The 19207-nt window shown below is 36.4% G+C and overlaps 1 protein-coding gene across 1 annotated transcript in view; it reads left to right on the forward strand.

Moving 5' to 3' along the window:
• SMC1 (structural maintenance of chromosomes 1) overlaps positions 1–17785 on the forward strand; it is a 67948-nt gene extending 50163 nt beyond the window's left edge. The window contains exons 21-25 of the mRNA XM_083128119.1: positions 316–495; positions 3275–3453; positions 9424–9601; positions 10165–10271; positions 17445–17785. Coding sequence (XP_082984245.1) covers positions 316–495; positions 3275–3453; positions 9424–9601; positions 10165–10271; positions 17445–17448 — 648 coding nt within the window. The 3' untranslated portion in view covers positions 17449–17785. The remainder of the gene's footprint in view (positions 1–315; positions 496–3274; positions 3454–9423; positions 9602–10164; positions 10272–17444) is intronic.
• The last annotated feature ends 1422 nt before the right edge of the window (positions 17786–19207 follow it).

Below are 19207 nucleotides of genomic sequence, written 5' to 3' on the forward strand. Positions count from 1 at the left end.
AGATGGAAGGTCTGTGTTGCTACAGCCATGCACATTCGGGTTTAAGAAGGCTAGAGAGTTAGTTAGTTAGTAATACAAATCTGCATGTTTTTTTTTTAAAAAAAAATTTGAACTATAAACAAAATAACAGTAATTTAAGAATACAAATATCTGCCTCTCATGAGACAATAAAAACAAAACATTTTGGATAGTTTCAAATGTTTAATATGTTTAAAATTCAGCATCTTAAGTGTCAGGGAAAATTCAGTATGTGACAAAAGTGTGAATATTCTACTTCATGTAATCGTTGCATACTCTTGTGTTATTTCTCTGCAGGCAATGCAGAAACTCGACCTGGCACGTGAGAAACTCCAGGAGACAAACGAGGAGTTTGACAATGCTCGACGCAGAGCGAAGAAGGCAAAGATGACTTTTGAGAAGGTGAAGAAGGAACGATACGATAAGTTCATGAACTGCTTCGAACATGTTGCAAATGAAATAGATGGAATTTATAAGGTGAGACTGATATTAATATCCTGTCAATAATGCTAGTGGTTGTATTACTGAATAATATACTGGAAATAAGTAATTATAGAACAATGAATACTGTATAACCTGCTTCCGGAATTCTTTCATTTTTTTGTTCTTTTTATGAATACAATATCAGAACTCGTGTACACCATTTTACAACATAAAATCTAATTAGAAATTTTTTAGCAGAAAATGCAGGCTTGACCAGGACTCGAACCTGCATTTTTCACTAAAAAAAATCCTTCGTAGTACATCTCCTGTGTGTGCGTAATTTTCAAGAATAAAATCTAATGTTGAAGTTTTTTTCTTCTGTTCTAAGACAAGATAAATATGGTTGCCACAAATATAATCATTTATACTACAGCCACATCTGGCCTAAAATGGCTTTTCATGTGGCCTGCCTTAGTACTTATACAACTGCATTTAGTATGGTGTGCATTATCTTCAATGTAAGTAAACATGGCTTGTGAATAATGGCTCGAGTACTTACTGGCCCTGCACATATGAAAAGTTTGGGCACTTCTGATTTCAGCTATTGTAACATGAAGCTATAATGAAGTCTTACATTTTCATTTCTTCCTTTAATAAAAATGATGTATTTTAATTGTAGATTTCATACTAAATTTTAGATGCATGTTTCGCTTCTCCCTGATATGCTTGAAACAGTCTGAAAGTCTATGTTTATTTAACAGCTTCACCAAACCACATATTCCTTTGTTGATAAGTGAGTCTATACTGTGTTTTAACATGCTATAGGTTGTTGATTTACCTGATTTGTCATTTTACCCTGTTACTCAAGTTTATGTGATTTCAGGATCATTGAAATAATTTTATTCCTACTTTTGTTAGAGAATAACAGCATGTATGTTCTAAAATATGGTATAAAAACGTTTTTTATGTTCCAAGATATCCTACATATTCCAAAATATGATATATAAATCTGCCATTTATGTTGTTCCACCGTATGGCGTAGATACGTATGTTACATATTCCAAGAAGAAAGCACAGGAATGTATCATTTATTTTGTTTCAACATGTTACATATTCCACATGCATGCACCTTCATCTGGAGCAGGAATTGCAGAACGGCATCTTGGCATTCAGCTGTAAACTGTTCTACTTAAATCGGTTGCTGGTTCTTGCGTGTCTGCTTGATTCCCACCCACAATGAGCTGCGTAAATATTTTGGTTTGCCCTACAGCCAAGTCCACATGGCAGATGCACCTTTCATTATACTGTACTTGTTAGCACAGCCCAACATTCAATCATCTATGCATGGAGATGATCCTATGTGTTGAACTAGTTTCTATAACATACTTTGGAAAAAAGGTAGTACAATTTAATTTATGCTATATTAAAATTATATTTTCTGTATTAGAATTGCTGGATACTTTATATGGTACTATTTGTCTACAAAACTATCCTTTTTCCTTATTGTGATGTTCTGTCTCCAGAATGTTTTGTTTTTTTCTTATGTTTGTATCGCAGTATGAGTTGAATTCCAGCACATGTATTTAGAAATCATTGTGATTGTATCGTTCCACTTAGAAATCAAATAGAGTTGAGCTGATTAAATTCTTAGTTTGTCAGTCCTAGAATATGGTGCAGAAGGGGTGTTGAAATAGTTCCCTCGACTGCAGGCAAATGGCATACCATCACTCATCCAATACAACAACTAATCCCAAGCTTTGCACCAGTCTTGAACTTCAAATTATAACCCTAACTAGCTCTGTAGCCTTCTTAAACCTGAAGGTTTGTGGCTGCAGGAAAACATCTGTCCCTATCCTGGGCAAGACCAATCCAATCTTTTCCATCCTTAAGGATTTCCTTTAGGTCCATCTCAATGTTATCCCTTCATCTTCCTCTTGTCCTTCCTACAGGTCTCTTCCTACGAGTAGGACCTCCACAAAGGAGCAGTGGTAGCGTCGTCACCTTGTAATCAAGGGGTCCCGTGTTCGATACCCGGTGGAGGTACATGGCACAGTGGTTCATATTCCACTTTAAACTGTAGGTCCAGTCCCGAATAGCCTTACTATGCACATAGTAGACTTATAACACCAACTCGATCAATCAATCTTCCTCTGAATAAAATTTGAGGACTAAAAGTGGTAAACGTTGTAAGTGCCAAAAGGGAATGTGTTGGGAAATCGCATCGTTCCGCACATCAACCCGTAAGAATGTGCACAGTAGTGACCTCTTTACACACCCTTTGAACTACTAAGAGGGCTACCAGCCACATTTCACGTTTACTACATTATAAATCCTGGCACATTTTACAGTTTAACGTGGGAAACTGTGTTTGAATTCTTGTGGCACTTACAGCGTTTACCAATTTTAGTCTTCATTTCATATTACTTTCCCTGAAATACAAATTTAAAATGTACACACAGGTTGGTGGTGTATCAGAACCAGTTTAAATATGGTAGTTTTATTTTAGTTTTGATTCCTGTATTTTAAATAATGTTTATCATTTCTCTGTCATGCTTCTAGTAACATCTGTTTCTGTAAGTTTTATGATTTTGCTCTTCTTAGTCTAACAACATTCATAACTGATTCAACAAAATTACAAGTAAAATTGCCAGTTTTCAAATTTGAAATGTCACATAATTGTTGAAACTTTTCCAGAGGAATAACAAAATGTTTGCTTGTAATTTTGTTTTTGATTTTGTAATTTTTATGCACCGTAACTGTAGTCTGCGGTAGCCTCTGCTTGTTCTATGTGATTACTGTTGATTTTTCAATGACTGCTGGTATCAAATTATAGTCGTTAGCCAAGAACCAGTCTGCACAGGCTTTCCTTGGCCCAGAGAACCCAGAGGAACCGTATCTGGATGGAATCAATTACAACTGCGTGGCCCCTGGAAAGAGATTCCAGCCGATGTCGAACTTGTCTGGTGGGGAGAAAACAGTGGCAGCCCTCGCTTTGTTATTTGCCATTCACAGGTGAGACAAGAGCAATGCATTTGTCTCTGTGCATACTTTCCATTGTGTTATTAATACAGTATTTGTTTGTGCAGATCTGGAAGGTGTGTCATGTTTGAAATGTGTGTGTATAGTTTACTTTCTTTGGCAGTCAAGATTTTTTGTAGTTGGCGAACTTCTGCAAGGTTGCTGTTACAGGTTATAGTTCCCATCTTTGGCTTTCCTTCCTTATGATGGATTCAGACAGCTTGTTTTAATGTGCCACTTGTGAGCAGTGGCACTTTACTTAAAGAAACGAACAGATCAAACAAAAATAACTGTACTCATGAACCTGGTGCAATCAGTTATTTTACCGACTTAAGGAATGCTCTAGGTGAAAGCATCTCCTTCTTGCAGAAATAAACTTGGCTGCATGCATTCATGCTCATCTTAATTAACTTTGAAGAACAGTAAAGGCACCCTAATCTTCTGCATGTTCCGTCATATCGCTCTCTGTTCAAGTGATATATGTTTTCCGAACTAGTGCAGTTTGAAGCCATCATGCACGCGCATTGCCTGCAAGCAGTAGACGAATTTAGCTTAAACCAGCCTCCCAGTCTGTGTTTTGTGCAAGAATGAACTTCAGGCATCGCACAAAAATTGACTTGAGGAATGCCGTAAGAAACCATCAATTTTCAGACAGGATGTTTGGAACAATCAGTGGTAATAACCCATTTATTTAACATGTTAAACTCATGCGACTTTCAGAATGCACCGATTGTCACTTCTTGTGTCCTCCTCCATAGATGGAGAGGCAAGAGAGTTGGCAGTGGGAATTTTATCCCCTGCTCGAGTGCAATATCCTGGCAAGAACTGTGCACTTGGAATGGGCTAATATGAATTTTTTGTTGATACTAATATTGGTAACCAGTATTCTACTGATCCATTATGAAATTACAAGTGTTTCATGCGGAACATAAATAACCTCCTTAACACATGAACTTCCAAATGTGAAACAAAATGCACGAGAATCCCACTGCAGATGAGTGCCAGAAGCAGCCATGTTGACCTCTTTAAGAATTGAATTTGAATTGTTTTAAGTTCACTTTATGCACATATAGGCATCGGGACTGAACCTAAACTTTAAAGTGCGATCCAAACCACTGTGCAATGTGTCTCCACTAGGTATTGAATCCAAGTCCTCCGACACAAGGCAATGGCATTAACATTGGGAACTCTCGAAGAATCCTTGGCAAAGGTCACTGGTACATCGAACATTCCAGCACAGGGATATCATAAGTGATGTTCCTTATTTGAAACACGTTTCTCCTAGTTAATGGAACCCAGTGGCAGAAAACTGGTATGGATGGAAAAATGAGAAAAACAAGTGTTTGTTGATCTACCTTGCAGCCATGTAATATGCACCGTTCACAGCTAGGAGTGACGTTAGAGAAAGGCTCTTCCATCAAAGACTTTGTTACACATCCAGCCTTCAGTTAAATTCCTACCAGAACGTTGCACATGAAGCATATCATTTTCGATTGTTGCAATAGTTGTTCTGACATCCACTCACACATCAAACATAGTCTGCGGTAAGGGTGATTTTTGAAGCTATGGCATTTACCCAGCTGCAAGGTACATTTCGTCCATACTAGTTTTTTTGCATCTGGATTCCATTCAAATCAGGAACACCATTTATGCTAACTCTGTATATATATTGGCCGTTGCTGATATCCAGCCATTATCATTGACCAGAAACAACTTTTAAGATGGCAGGTGTCTTGAACAAGACCTTCCACGTCATCTTCCAGGTCTGTGTCAGTTACTCGCTCTCCATATACGAAACAGTTGAACTTAACCTTGTTCTTTCTCCTCAGCATTTAACCGCAACCCCTGGTGCCACAGCCATGTTTACTGCCAACAATTCAGAGGAACCGTACCTTGATGGAATAGCCTTTTGTTGCATTCCACCAGGCAAGCATTGTCAGCCTATGCTCTTTCTTTCCGGAGGAGAAAAGACAATGTCTGCTTTAGCATTGCTGTATGCTCTGAATAGGTAACCCTGTTTGTAGATTCCTTCCCTTCCATGATCCAGTATGAACTTGAACTGATTCTGTAAGAAATTAACTTCTTCAATTGTATAGATTAAGAATGGTGCAAAATTAAGCAAAGATATTTATTCCTGTCGCTGATTGTACATATTTCTTGCCACTGATTATGTAGATTTCATCCAATTCTGAGCCAATGTGATGTATTCGTAGTGGCTGATACTTTTGCAAATTACTGATTGACACTCTGCAGAACATGTATATTGTGGATACTATCCAAAATGTGTTGTTTTTATTTTTTAATTGTCTCATGAGAGAGAATATTTTTAAGACAAATCTGATACATTGATATACTATATTTTTTATGGACATGTTGCAGTTATAATCTTCACAGCTAATCTGAACAGCTTTTAATTGTTACAAGATTCAAGATATTTAGGCATTGTTGTTGGCAGAAATGGTTAAGACCATTGATGCTGGTATTTGTTCAAAATTGGATGCTCTTACTTTTAATTTCAACATTCAAAAGCATTGAGTTAAGAGTCCCATCATTTCACATGCAGAAACTTCCTGGGCTGTTCGTTACAATCTGAATTTTATTGTATCTGTATCAGCGCAGAATATGTAAATTACATGGCAATTAGTCTGTGGTGGAGACAGTCATTGTGAATTAGTAGGATCATGCCAGAATTGAATTTTCGTTTTTGTTCATTCTTCATCTTCTAAGGTTTGCAGAGTGGTACTGTCACTGCCATTTTGTGTTTGTCCCTTCGTCAGATTCATCTTGTCGCCATTCATCCTCATCTTCTCAATTAGCCAAAAGTGTCGGAAAAGTAAAGTAAATAACCTGCACAGTATGTCATACATTATTTAGGATTTAACCTCTTGACATACAGATTTTTTTAAAAAAATTGTTTCGATTTTAATGTAATTTTTTTATTACTCGGTTGAAATAATCAGTTAAGAACATTATAAATGGTTATAATAATGTTGATTGTTGACAACTCAACAATGAGATACATGCATCTGAAAAGCCCCTAAAATAAAATCCCGAGTATACTCGTGCTATCAATGAGTAAAATATTACAAATAGAACTTGTTAAAAAATCAAGATATGTTATTTTAATAATCAGAATAAACACAAGAGAGCACTGAAACACTAATTAGTGAACTTGAAAACAATTGTTTATATTATAGGGATTTTGTCATTAGTCCTAAAACGTGTATACGTGTACCCACTAAACGTGAAATACATTGTTTATAAGTTACTGGCTGTGTGATAAGCCCTGAAACGTGGATCAATGTGTACACTGCATTCCTCACACATGTATCTGGATTCTCTTCTAGCCTTATTCCCTCTAGCATCACGCACACTGCTGCACATTCTGGTAGGATTTTGCTTCTTCTCAGTTGGAGGAATCACTGAAGGAAAATGGCGACCAACAAGTCACATTGGTGTTGCCGTTGCTGAGGGGCGACCAGCTGCTTTCGGCGAAAATTCTTCTCCTTGATGATGAGCAACCACTTTCACAATGACAGCGACACGAAAGTCAAGGGCACTCTTCCGTCCTCCATGATTTCTGTAGAGTACGAAGGCATTCCACACAGCTAGTTCTAAGAGGTGGAAAAATATTTTCTTATAATATTTTTTACCTCGTTTTCGTGGCAATGGATTGTTTGCAATGCACTGATCTACCCTATCAACACCTCCCATTGTATCATTATATGCAAACACGACCACAGGCTTCACAACATCTTTGTTCCTTTGTCTGCGTGTTTCCATTTCCGCACTGTGGAAACTGGATAACATCGAGACATCTCTTTTGTCTTTCTACTTCAGTGCAAGAAGTTTACCTCGTTGGAAAGCTACAGTCTCTCCTTTCTTCAGTTTTATCCTTTGAAACGATGGAGGCATATTCTTTCTTGTGGGATGCACAGTGCCATACACATCTGTTCTATTAGATATCAAAATGTCGGCAAGCTGGGAGAACTGTAGTAGTTGTCTACAGTTAGGCAGTATCCCATATTCAGCAGGGGTTTCATGAGTGTCATGACAACTTGTGATGACATGGGTAAATCTTTATAGTCCTCATGAAATTTAGTGCCAGCGCCTGTGTATATTATTAGGGACCAGACATATCCAGTTGCAGATTCACACAGCATGAATGACTTGATGCCAAATCTGGCTCGTTTCATAGGTATATATTGGACCCATCCCAATCGTCCTTTGTATAACATCAGACTTTCATCAATTGTCACATCTCGTTCTGGAGTACAAGCAGATTTAAATTTGGTAGATAAGTGATACAAAATTGGCCATATTTTATTCAGTTTTGGTTGAGGATGACTCTCAGCGTCATATGTACTATTATCAGAGAAATGCAGATTTTTCTTCAAATTCACAAATCTATGAAACGGCAAAATTTGTCGAAAAATTGGTGTAGCTAAAATTGGATTCTTAGTCCAGTACATTTGATAGGTAGGTTTCTTTACAATACTCTGTAACAGTATGAGTGAAATAAAAATATACATTTCGTCCATTGTTGTGTCTTTCCATTCTCATGCCAGTGCCTGCTTTGCATATCTGTTAGTTTCAGTCACCAAAATTCCTACAAAATGATCATCAATAAACTGACAAAAAGTAGTGCATAACATCCTCAATATGTGGCTCGAAATTCACTTCGGGTTTACCTGTGAAAGTAAAGCGTGGTCGGGCAGTTGGGAGTTGTCCAGAAGTATCAATTTCACACCACTGCACTTGCAAAGTCAGTTTCCAATGAATCTGACACATCACTTTCTTCTGAACTTACTTCGGAGGTATCTGAACCACTAAACTCAATATCAAGCTCTTTTTTACTGTCCATTTTCACAAAAGAAGAAGAATATCACCAAGAAACACGGAAGAAAACAAAGGCACCCTTACTGACTTTTTCACACCTACGCCGTAGACGAAAATAAAGGTCAAAAGAAGGAGATTAGTGACATCTACCGGAAAAACAAGTAAACAACAACTTCAACAGCACTATCTAGCGGAAACATGCAGAAATATAGAAAAACTAGTATAATCGTCCTTTTAAAATGTGTACGGATAAAAAGAAGTTACCCCGAATATACTCGGGATTTTATATTTTCGTGGAAATTAAAAACCTGAGTATACTCGGGCTTTTATGTTAAAAGGTTAATACTTAATGGGACCCAATGTGTTAAGAATATTTTATTCAATAGAATTAGTAGATTACTCTTAATGAGATAGTGGCCAAATTTTTCTGCATACATTCTCATAGACAGAAAATAATAGTTCAGCACTATAGGACCAATTTTCGCTAGTAATCACTGAGATCACTCTGATGATTTCCTGATCCTAAATGTGATTTGTTCTTGCGTATCTCATGAAATCTCTAATTGTAGCCAAGCTTTTTGTTTTGTATTGAGGCATGTCTGATTAAATCAATGTGTAATTTATAAAATATTTAAATAATTTTTTAGCATTTTATATGTTCATATTTTCTTTTATTTATATTATATTTTCAGCTTATTTTTGTATTATTTTTGCATGCTTTGAACAAAAATTAAAATCTTGTTATTTTTTAGACTGTATTTCAATATTGTAAGATAGTAATGTTTAGTCTACAAGTAGAAATAAGTAAAAATTTGATAGTAATGTTAATTTCAGAGCTTATTAACAAATTTTTGGCTTTGGTTTTATTTATATTTTTCTGATGTAGAAATGTTGTAAATACATATGGTATAAAAAATAAAAAAACATAAAATATTAAAATAATATTGCAAGCAATATTTTAATTTAATACATTTTGTTCATAATTGTTCAGCACTACTGCTCACAATATTTTTCAAATTCTTTTTCTCACCACATGCAGTTTATAGTGGAATGTGAACCATTGAGTTGTGCTTCTACTATAAATTGATCTCAACACTGATAAAATGCTCCGTATCTATTTTTCAGTTACCAACCAGCACCCTTTTTCGTACTTGATGAAATAGATGCTGCTTTGGATAACACAAACATAGGAAAAGTTGCAAGCTACATCACAGACAAGACGGCTGCTCTTCAAACAATTGTCATCTCACTCAAGGAGGAATTTTACAGTCATGCGGATGCCCTCATTGGCATTTGTCCAGATGTAAGTGAGACTTCTGGTATATTATTTAATAGTCATCAATAAAATCGAAGGATGCATTTATAGAAAGTGATTATTAGCCAGTAATTATGATAATACTGTACTCTGTGGTTCACAACCAGGAATATCTAGGAAAATCAGCTTAAGAGTGAGAAAGTTGTGCAAAAGTCAGAATTTTGCATGACTTAAAATTCTGGAAACGTCAGGCAAGTTGGATGGTTTTTGTACTTACCAAGATTATCAACATTTTTCTCCAGGTTTCTTAATTGGTACTTTGTGTAAAAAGAAATATTTATTACTTTGTTTTAGTGAAGTAGTTACACTATAATTGCTAAATTAGATGGATAGTATCACACCACCACCACAACAACAACAATAATAATAATAAAGGTTTGGATCCCGATTAGCCTGTCTGCATGAAGTAACCTTAAGGAAAATTGTTGAAACTTGAACAATTTTTTGTGATGTTTGATGCTATTTGTCACACTTCTATAATTTTGAATTAAATATGATAATCAGTTGACATACACCTTACAATGATGAAAGTACGTGTTGTTTGCTTGCAGGTTGGAGAGTGCTTGATAAGTAAGGTCCTTACATTGGATCTGACGGAGTACCCGTCTCATCTGGAACAAGAAAGGGAGAATGAGCAGCTGCCTAAGAGAATGAAAAGGTATGCATTACAAGAGTTCATATACAGCTAAGACCATGTATTTTGTAGCAGGGGATATGCAGTAGCACCAAGCCTTGAATTACTCTAAGAAAGCGATTTTTATTAATGAATGGTTCCATCATCAGAGTTGTTAATGTACCGTTACGTTGCATGTATAGTGGAACGTCAATTTTACCTTTTTCAGGGGACGGTGGTGAAAAACTTAAAAATGTTGGAAATGTAAAATGGAGAAAAATTTTATAACATTTTGCTAAGTTGCTATTTTTGGTGACGGTAAACTATGGAAAAATTTTGAACATAATCTTGCACTTGAGAAGCACACATTTCTGGAAAGGGTTTATGTATATTTTGCTAGCAATATATACAATGTTAAATAGTGGTGTCGTCTTGAGTGGCCTCTCCTTTTCCATGTTCCTCAGGAGCCTCCCCGATGGTGCAGTGGCAACATCGTTTCCTTCTAATCAAGGGATCCTGGGTTCGATCCCCAATGGAAGCACATATTGGTTCTGATCCCACTTTAAACTGTAGGTCTAGTCTTGGCCCGTGTCCAGATTGGCAAGCGCTGCGTTCCATTCTCTCCCGTTGCTTTTGTGTGCCGTCGAAGTCATCCGAATCTACGTGTCAATCTACGATTGATTCTGTTCTCTACTTTTTCCCCGCCATTGCTCGCCACAGAATACCTTCTCTGAGGCACCTTCAGAAAACAGATATTATGTCTGTCTTCAATATCGAACCCCATTTTTTTAAAAAAAAAGTATTTTCAGGGAATTTCCCCCCTTTCCCCCCTCCATATATACGCCGAATGTGCATAAATTATATATCGTCTGAATCTGTGATTCATTCTGCGTACAACGGTATATAGTTCATATCTCCAGGGCAAATAGTCTCTGAGCTAAAGTCATTTCAAGGTACCGCTGCATTTTGAAGCTTGAATCAGTGGCGTGCCGACCATTCCTTTTGGGATGTACAACTCAAGTTACATTGGTCATATGATAATAATAATGCAAATATTTTTGTTTTCCTTACATGTCAGCGATCATTTTCATGTGCATTTTCACTGTCATGTACTTTTTTCGAGGGGGCGGGAGGGGGGTGAAACCCCATTTTTTAAAAAAAAAAGTATTTTCAGGGGATTTCCCTCCTTTCCCCTCCATATATATGCCGAATTTGCATAAATTTCATATAGTCTGAATCTCTGGTTTATTCCACGTACAACGGTATATCACTCATCTCTCTAGGGCAATTAGTCTCCGATCTACACTCATTTAATTGAAACTCTGCATTTTGCTCAAAATCGGCTCGGGACCATGAGGCTTACTTGTGAAAATGGCCTTGGGACTCAAAAGGTTAAAATAGTTTTTCTTGTATGTACGCATTGCTTGCATTATAGAATTATTTTCCTGTAGTTTACGGCTATTACAAGCATAAGAAAACAGTTTTTCTTTGTGACGTTTCAGGAGAACACACGCTCCTTTCATCAGACATTTATTTTCATTTTGACTAAAGATACAGTTATAACAATGGTTAGTAATTTTTTTAAACAAAAAGAATCTGTTATATAATGGATGTTGTCAATGTTACATTGTTGTAATATAGCAACTTAACTGTGAAAAAAGCAGTGTTTTATTTTTATTTCAGATTTTTTAAAAATTATGAATTCCAAATATCATCAGGTAATTCAAATTCATCATTGTTTTCACAAAGTCTCTTGATGTTTTCTGTTACATTAAATTTTAAAGATGGTGGCTTACTCCATTTGTGAAAAAGAAAACTCCATACTGGATCTATGTTACCATTTTCATTATTTAATTTATTCCAGTGTTCTTCTGCAACGAACGAAGCTTCCCAGACATTCAACTCTGTGTTTCCCGTTAATCTTTTTAAAACCCTTCTCTTTTTAATCAAATGCTTCTCTTCGATGATATGAGTTGACAAACCTATTCTTGGGTTTAGATTTATAATGTCCAAATTGTGTTCGTGCCATCTTATTGCCATTTTCCTTACTGCTTGTCCCACATAATCCTTTGAACATGAACAACTTATATTATACACCCTTGTGCAAATTAATTGAAACAAAGCATGAATTTAGTAGTTTATTTTACAAAACTCACATATACATGTACAAAACTCACCTACACTACATTAGTAATGGATATGACCTCCTCTATTTTTAAGCAGCATTTGAACACGGTTTGGCATGGAGTATACTAGTTTCGAACAGTCACTGTTGATTTTTGGATCCCTGTACCACATTTGAATGAGCTTCTCCATAGTCGTACAGTCCACAGTACGGAGGCGACTTTTGCATATAGCCCACAAATTCTCAATGGGATTTACGTCCGTAGAATTCCCTGGCCAATGAAGTACCTGTATTTGCTGCTCTGTCATGAATTTCTTCACCACTTTCGATGTGTAACAGGGGACTAGGTCCTGCTGCAATATCCCAGTACCGTCAGGATACCTCGTTTTCAGCTCTGGAATAGCACACTTTCGTAGAACCTCAATATTTTGTTGCGAGCGCACATTCCTTCTATTGGATGCAGGCTTCCGACACCATAATAACTGAAACATCCCCAAAACATCTTATCTTGTGGGTGCTTGACAGACTGATCGATGTGGCAATCACGAAGATTCTCTCCTTCTGACCTTCGAACATGCTGACTTCGTTGACCCTGTACAAAGAAATGGCTTTCGTTGGTGAATAGGACTTTTTGCCACTGGTCTTTCGTCCATTCCTTATACTTTTTTGCCCATTTATACAGATTTCGTTTCATTGTTGTCATTAAAAGCTGTTTCTTGACAGGTCTTCTGGCTTTTCGTCCGACCGGAATAAGGTGCCTACGAACTGTAGAGGAACTAATTTTGATTCCTTTCTCCTGCAAATCCATTTTCAGTGCTTCACTCGTTTTGCAGGGATCCTTTTTGCTTTGTCGAAGCAAGTAAGCATCATCTCTAGGAGTTGTTTTCTTCTTACGTCCACACTTTCCTTTACGTTTAGGAGAAACAAATCCGGTTTCCTCCTGCAACTTGATGACATGACTGACAGTTGCCAAACTCACACCAACCACTGACGCGATCTCTCTATACGTTTTAGCTGTATGTTCGTGCAAAGTTACGATCTTCGTGCATTTCCTAGGTGTCACGTCCATCTTGACCTGCGGTCGAATCACATCTGGTGATGTTTCTAAAATCTGATGCAATACTGCAGTTGCTTACATCATGATTGCATCAGTCAATGATCACTACAGCGATCAGACAGGATTCTCAAATCTTTTGCAATACAGTAACCTGACGTAATGATTGCATCAGCCAACAAAACAAATGATCTAACTAACTTTTCGTGTTTGTTTTGAGTACACGATTACGAGTAATGTAGAAAACATGCTTTGTTTCAATTAATTTGCACAAGGATGTATATTCCTGTGTGTTCTCCTGAAACGTCACAAAGAAAAACTGTTTTCTTATGCTTGTAATAACCGTAAACTACAGGAAAATAGGACTTAAAATAACTGTGCCAAACATCAATGTTACATAGCTGTAAGTGCTTTTGTGGATATCTTGATGCCATATGACCACATGCTTATATGAACATATGAAAATATATTATATATTTAGTCTTGTTTTCTCACCTCAGTATTTCATGATCACATCACTTCAAGGAGAATAATGGATTTTTGGTAGTAATTGCTATATTGGGAGCACATGAAGGGTTTATTGTATGTGCACAAATAACCACATGTGCATGCAGGTGGCCTAGGTGTTCAGTGACGTGAGGTATAGGTGTGTATTTTTATTTACATCCAGGACCACAGTGAGTTTTGCTAATGATTTTTCCATCTTGTGTCTAAGGGTTCACTGGTATGTTTGTGGAACATTTTGTGAGATTCTGTAGTAAGATATGCACTTTGCATTAGGTCCACCAATTGGTCCATTGTTGGAGCCTCTCACCCTCCCCAGAGGCGAAGTGTCAGTCAGTGGAACTATGTAGAAATATATTTTGGGAGTGTCCTTGCATACTAAGACCTCACATATAAATTTTATTATAAATAATACGCTTATTACTGTTATTTTATAATATGAAATAGTAAAAATATGTCATAAAATAGAGATATAAACAACGCATTTATTATCTACCTTATTTCTAGTTTATCATCAGAATGAAATACTTACTTTCATGTAAGTTTTTGGTAAATAAATGAACTGGGTGTCATATAATAAATGCTTATTTTATTTAAATTTTTGTCAACTGGATGTCTTGGGCCTCTCCCTTTCTCTTTGAATGTTTTGTTGCTTTTGCTGTTCCATATCTCAGGGCCTGCTGTTATATTGTAAACCAGTCAAGAAATCAACAGGTAGGCCAAGAAAAAGTCAAGAAATCATGCTCATGGTCAAGAATTTTTGCCAGGGATGGAACCGATTAATCAGTACTCTATCGGTATCCGCCGATATAGGCATATCGGTTTACCGGTAAAATTACCAATTATTTTACCGATCCGATATATTGACAAATATCTGATAATTTAGTGCAAAATTCTGCCATTTTGTTGTATTTTTTATTGATAATAATCTCCATGCCCTACTTTCTAAAACAGTAAATGTCTAAATATGCAATTTCTTTGCAGTCACCTTGAAAAACACATTTATTAAGGAGTTCAATGAACCTTTCAGGTTCCTCAAGGACCATTTCCAATTTTATATCGGTACTTTATCGGTATTGGCCCATCCCTAATTTTTTCAATTATTTTTACTTTATAGAGAATATACTTGCACTGGGATTTGATAAAATTGAATATTTGGAAATCTAAAATTGTATTCAGTTGTGGTTAAGATTTTCTCTTTGATTCTTAAGAATTACATTCTTGTATGTGTGAAGTTTTGTAAAAATATGAAAGTAATGTGGCCATTCCTCATCCAGTATGAAGTCTGAAGCATTAATTTTTACATGCAATTAATAACAATCTAAATCTCTTGTTAAAGTACAGCAATTTTCATCTTAACCAGCCTTGTAAGAGGGGCTTTTCATTGAATAAAAATATCTCATTTTCTTAATTTCCAACTATACCTAAGTAAGAGGCAATTAAATGAATGAAAGGTCAAGAAAAAGTCAAGAATTTTGGATTTGTTATTTCGGTAGATACCCTGCTATATTTCCGAGAATGGTGGATCATTTGTTGAGTGTTTGTGAGGCTTGAGTGGCTTCACAAGTGTAATGCCCATATCTTACTATGGATTTTAGTGCATACTCAGGAAATGTATCACAGATGGTCCACTTGAGGATTTCACCGATGCAGCATGAAGCATTGGTGTTGATTGTTTTGTTCCCAAGTAAGATGTGTTTTTCACATTTTATGTACCAGATGTCACAAATCTTGAGAAAAGCTGGTGTGATTCATCATGGAAATATAAATGAGCTAATATATAGCTGTGGTTTTTGCGTAACAGCTGTACACATACTGAGGAAGTTGACACAGTGCTTAGGGTGTAAGGGGTGGCCTGAGAAGGCACCCAGAAGTCAACCTCACGTCCATGCAGTACACTCCAGTAACTGCAATGTTCTCTAGATAAGTAGATTTTAGTCCTCAGAGACGCGTGTGACGTGGTCATGTCATTCGAATATAGTGGTAAAATTTTGGAAGCAAAAAAAAGACTAAATAGGTTTTCTTATACCACTAAGTCCACTACCACTTCACATCAGCATTGGCCAAAATTAGAGCAAAAGAAAAAAAAAAGGTTAATTGTCAAAAACTAGACCTGTAAGAATACTCAAACCTGCAACCCTTTTCACTTTTTACTGGATTCCACCATTTATTACCTCTATGGTAAAATCATTCATTCCAATCTATGACCACAGTTATAACAAATTTTGGGCCCCTTATGCCGACTCACAAATTAACGTGGATCTCGAGCACCCAATCCCCAACATACTGTATACTTCCAGTTTTATTTAGTAGTCGTGATTAGATATTGGTTTCCGTGTTCGTGGTCGTCTAGCCACGAAAATGGAACCACTCTCAACATGCACCCAAAAAGATGGAATGCTTAATTAACAAAATAAGAACAATTAGAGACGTTGAACTTCAATTTTGTGGACATTTATTTTAACAAACTATTCCCCATACAACTAGCAACCTTTTCCCAACAACTGACAAATATCTCTTCATAAATATAGTTGTCCACAGAATGTACTAAAACCCACATGAGTAATAAATAATTCCCTTTTACCATACATACAGTTAAAAATTACACATATTAAATAAACACAATGGCATTTGCAGGGTTTAGGTGATCAGAAACTTTACGTTCTTTTATCGACGATATTCTCAAAATTAAACTGACGAATTTTGAACTGTACTGTCCTTGGCATTGAATAAACGAACTAAGGTTCAATGCACAAAAATCGATAATTCAAAACTATTCCTGAAAATCATAATGAACTAAAAATGACCGGTCATTAACTAACACAAACTGAAATGAGTTAAATTAGTATACCTAGTTATTCCATGTCCAGCCATCAGTTAAACGGCACAGTCAAATTCATGTGTCGATGTGGATCCGATCACCCTCGCCATTGTTCAAGGAAGGAGAAGGAAGCTCCTTAACGTACGAATGCCTCAGCTGCAACTGCTTGTTCTCTCAGGAGTAAACCTCGCCCGTAGCAGTGGCTTTCTCCCTTGCGTTACAAGGTTCTCCCGCTAGAGGAAACAGCGTTGCCGGATTTACTTTGTTCGATGTCTAGAGCCGAGCGTCAGGAACACAGTGACGCAAAACTCCTTGTTCATTTAACGAGGAGAATGTGGTGGAGCTTTTGAAATTATACCCGTTATAAGCAAACACCACACGCGTTGATTTTATTTATGGTAAGGAGCTGTGCCCAATGTCATGTGATGGGTGCAAATAGCCTAAGTGCCAAAGCTGCCAAAATTTTTATTTTAATCCATGAATTGACACATTTCAATTATGATCTAACCTTCCCATATTTCCTATCTTCCCCCTCCAAAATACTTGACGTTCTCAAAGTAGCAAAAAATGCATCTGATGTAGAATCTTTTTATTTATTCAAATAACGTTGGAAACCATATATTTAATACATTAATAGTCTCAATGATTTAATACATTAATAGTCTCAATGATAGTCTTTGTACCTTTCCATTATATGTGTAATTTTTTTTTCAGGTAAAAATGTGCAGTTACAGTTATCAGGGAGTTTACGAAGAATTATCTGTGTATTCAGAAGTTGTTCATATTAAAATATTAATTGCGTGTGTGGAGTTCATAACAAGTGCTGTTTTTTTAAAAAAAGAGGAAGAGTTGTGACATATTTTAAATAGATTTTACAAAATAAAGGTAATGAGTCCTTATATGTAAAGAACATACATCTGCTTTATTTTGGAAATATATCATCATGTAATATAAGATATTCATACAATAAAAGAGTATTCATTTATCATCATTCCATGTAAGAATAAGTCATTTGTGTTTCAAGTTTTATAAATAAAATAAAAGTATATACTATATTTAAATAGTGTTTTATTTTAATATATGAGAAAAATCTATTTTTTTGATTGGTTATATTTATTGTTTAGAAATTTCACGTTTTGTGTTTTGCTCGTATCAAGTGTTGCAATGAAATTTACTGTATCTATCAAGGTAGCTAATATTTTGCATTCTGGTTTTCAAGGATTAGATGTAAGTTCCTCGACCATCAGTCTTGCAAAAACAATTTCAAAAACTTTAAAAGTCTTGATTATTGTCTCCATTTTTAGGTATGGGCGCTATTGATGCAAATGAAACAATTTTACATAGATAAAAGGTAAGGTGCTCCCGTGCATGGCACCACACCATGAAGGTGTATAGGGGGTGTGGGGGTAATGCCCCACACTTTCTTGATCCGGTCGTGAGTGGGGGTGATGTGATCAGCATCACACCCCTGGCTGCCTTTACCCCCCAGGGTTTCCCCCAGGTACCCATGTTATTCGACGCTGGGTGGGCGCCGGGACCGCTTCCATCATTAGTAAAGAAAAGTTCCCAGATTTGAACCGGCCGGGGATCGAACCTGGGACCTTTAGCATGGTAGTCAGATGCATTACCGACTGAGCCACCGCCACAATTTTACGTAGGTATTTTATATTTATTTATGAATGAGCTGGTATCCAAAATTTTCAAGATGTACTACCATGTTGTCAAAAACTCACCTTACAACAAGTGCATCACTCTCAAAGCATGTACGCACCAGTTCCAGTGATTCTGTTATATTTTAAATGCATCTTGGATATAGTGTTCTGTTGCCTACGTTTCTGCTTGTGCCATCTCAATTGTGTCGAACCAGCAGCCTTTCAGCTTGATCTGCAGTCGGAGGAACAGAAAATGTTTCAGTAAGTGAAATGGAACTTGGATTGCCATCAGGAATTTTCGGTACCACAACTTGAGGCCCAAAGGCTCAAGGGCTTTGGAAGAAGAGGTTTTAGAGTTGCGACTTTAAGAAAAAGAAGATGAAGCTTTTGAGAAGTGACAGCAAGAAGAAAACGAATATGACTCACTTTAATTGATGCCAATATGGAGGATGAAGTAGCACAAGCGTAATGAATTTCATTTGAAGTGTTCAGAGTTTCTTGAACCAAAGAATTTATATTCGGAAAGAGATTTGAAGTGTGGGAGATGCAACTGAAGACTGGGAGAAGAGAGGTATCATTGATGGATGTGTTACGGATATTAGAAGAAATAAAGAGAGAAATAGAAGAAAGAACGAATGGTGGGGAGAGAGAAATAGTGATAAAGATCACAACAGCAAGTTGTCAGAAGTTTTTCAGAAGATGAAACTGGAAGAGAGCTCAATAAGGAGGAATTAATTTTGAATTATCAGTGTAAGAAGAAAGACTAAAGGTGAGGGAAGAAAAGTATATAAATAGGTACAAGATAAAAAGTGAGAAGAAATGATA

The sequence above is a fragment of the Lepisma saccharinum genome, chromosome 1, assembly GCF_977018435.1.
Source record: "Lepisma saccharinum chromosome 1, izLepSacc3.1, whole genome shotgun sequence".
Lineage (NCBI taxonomy): Eukaryota > Metazoa > Arthropoda > Insecta > Zygentoma > Lepismatidae > Lepisma > Lepisma saccharinum.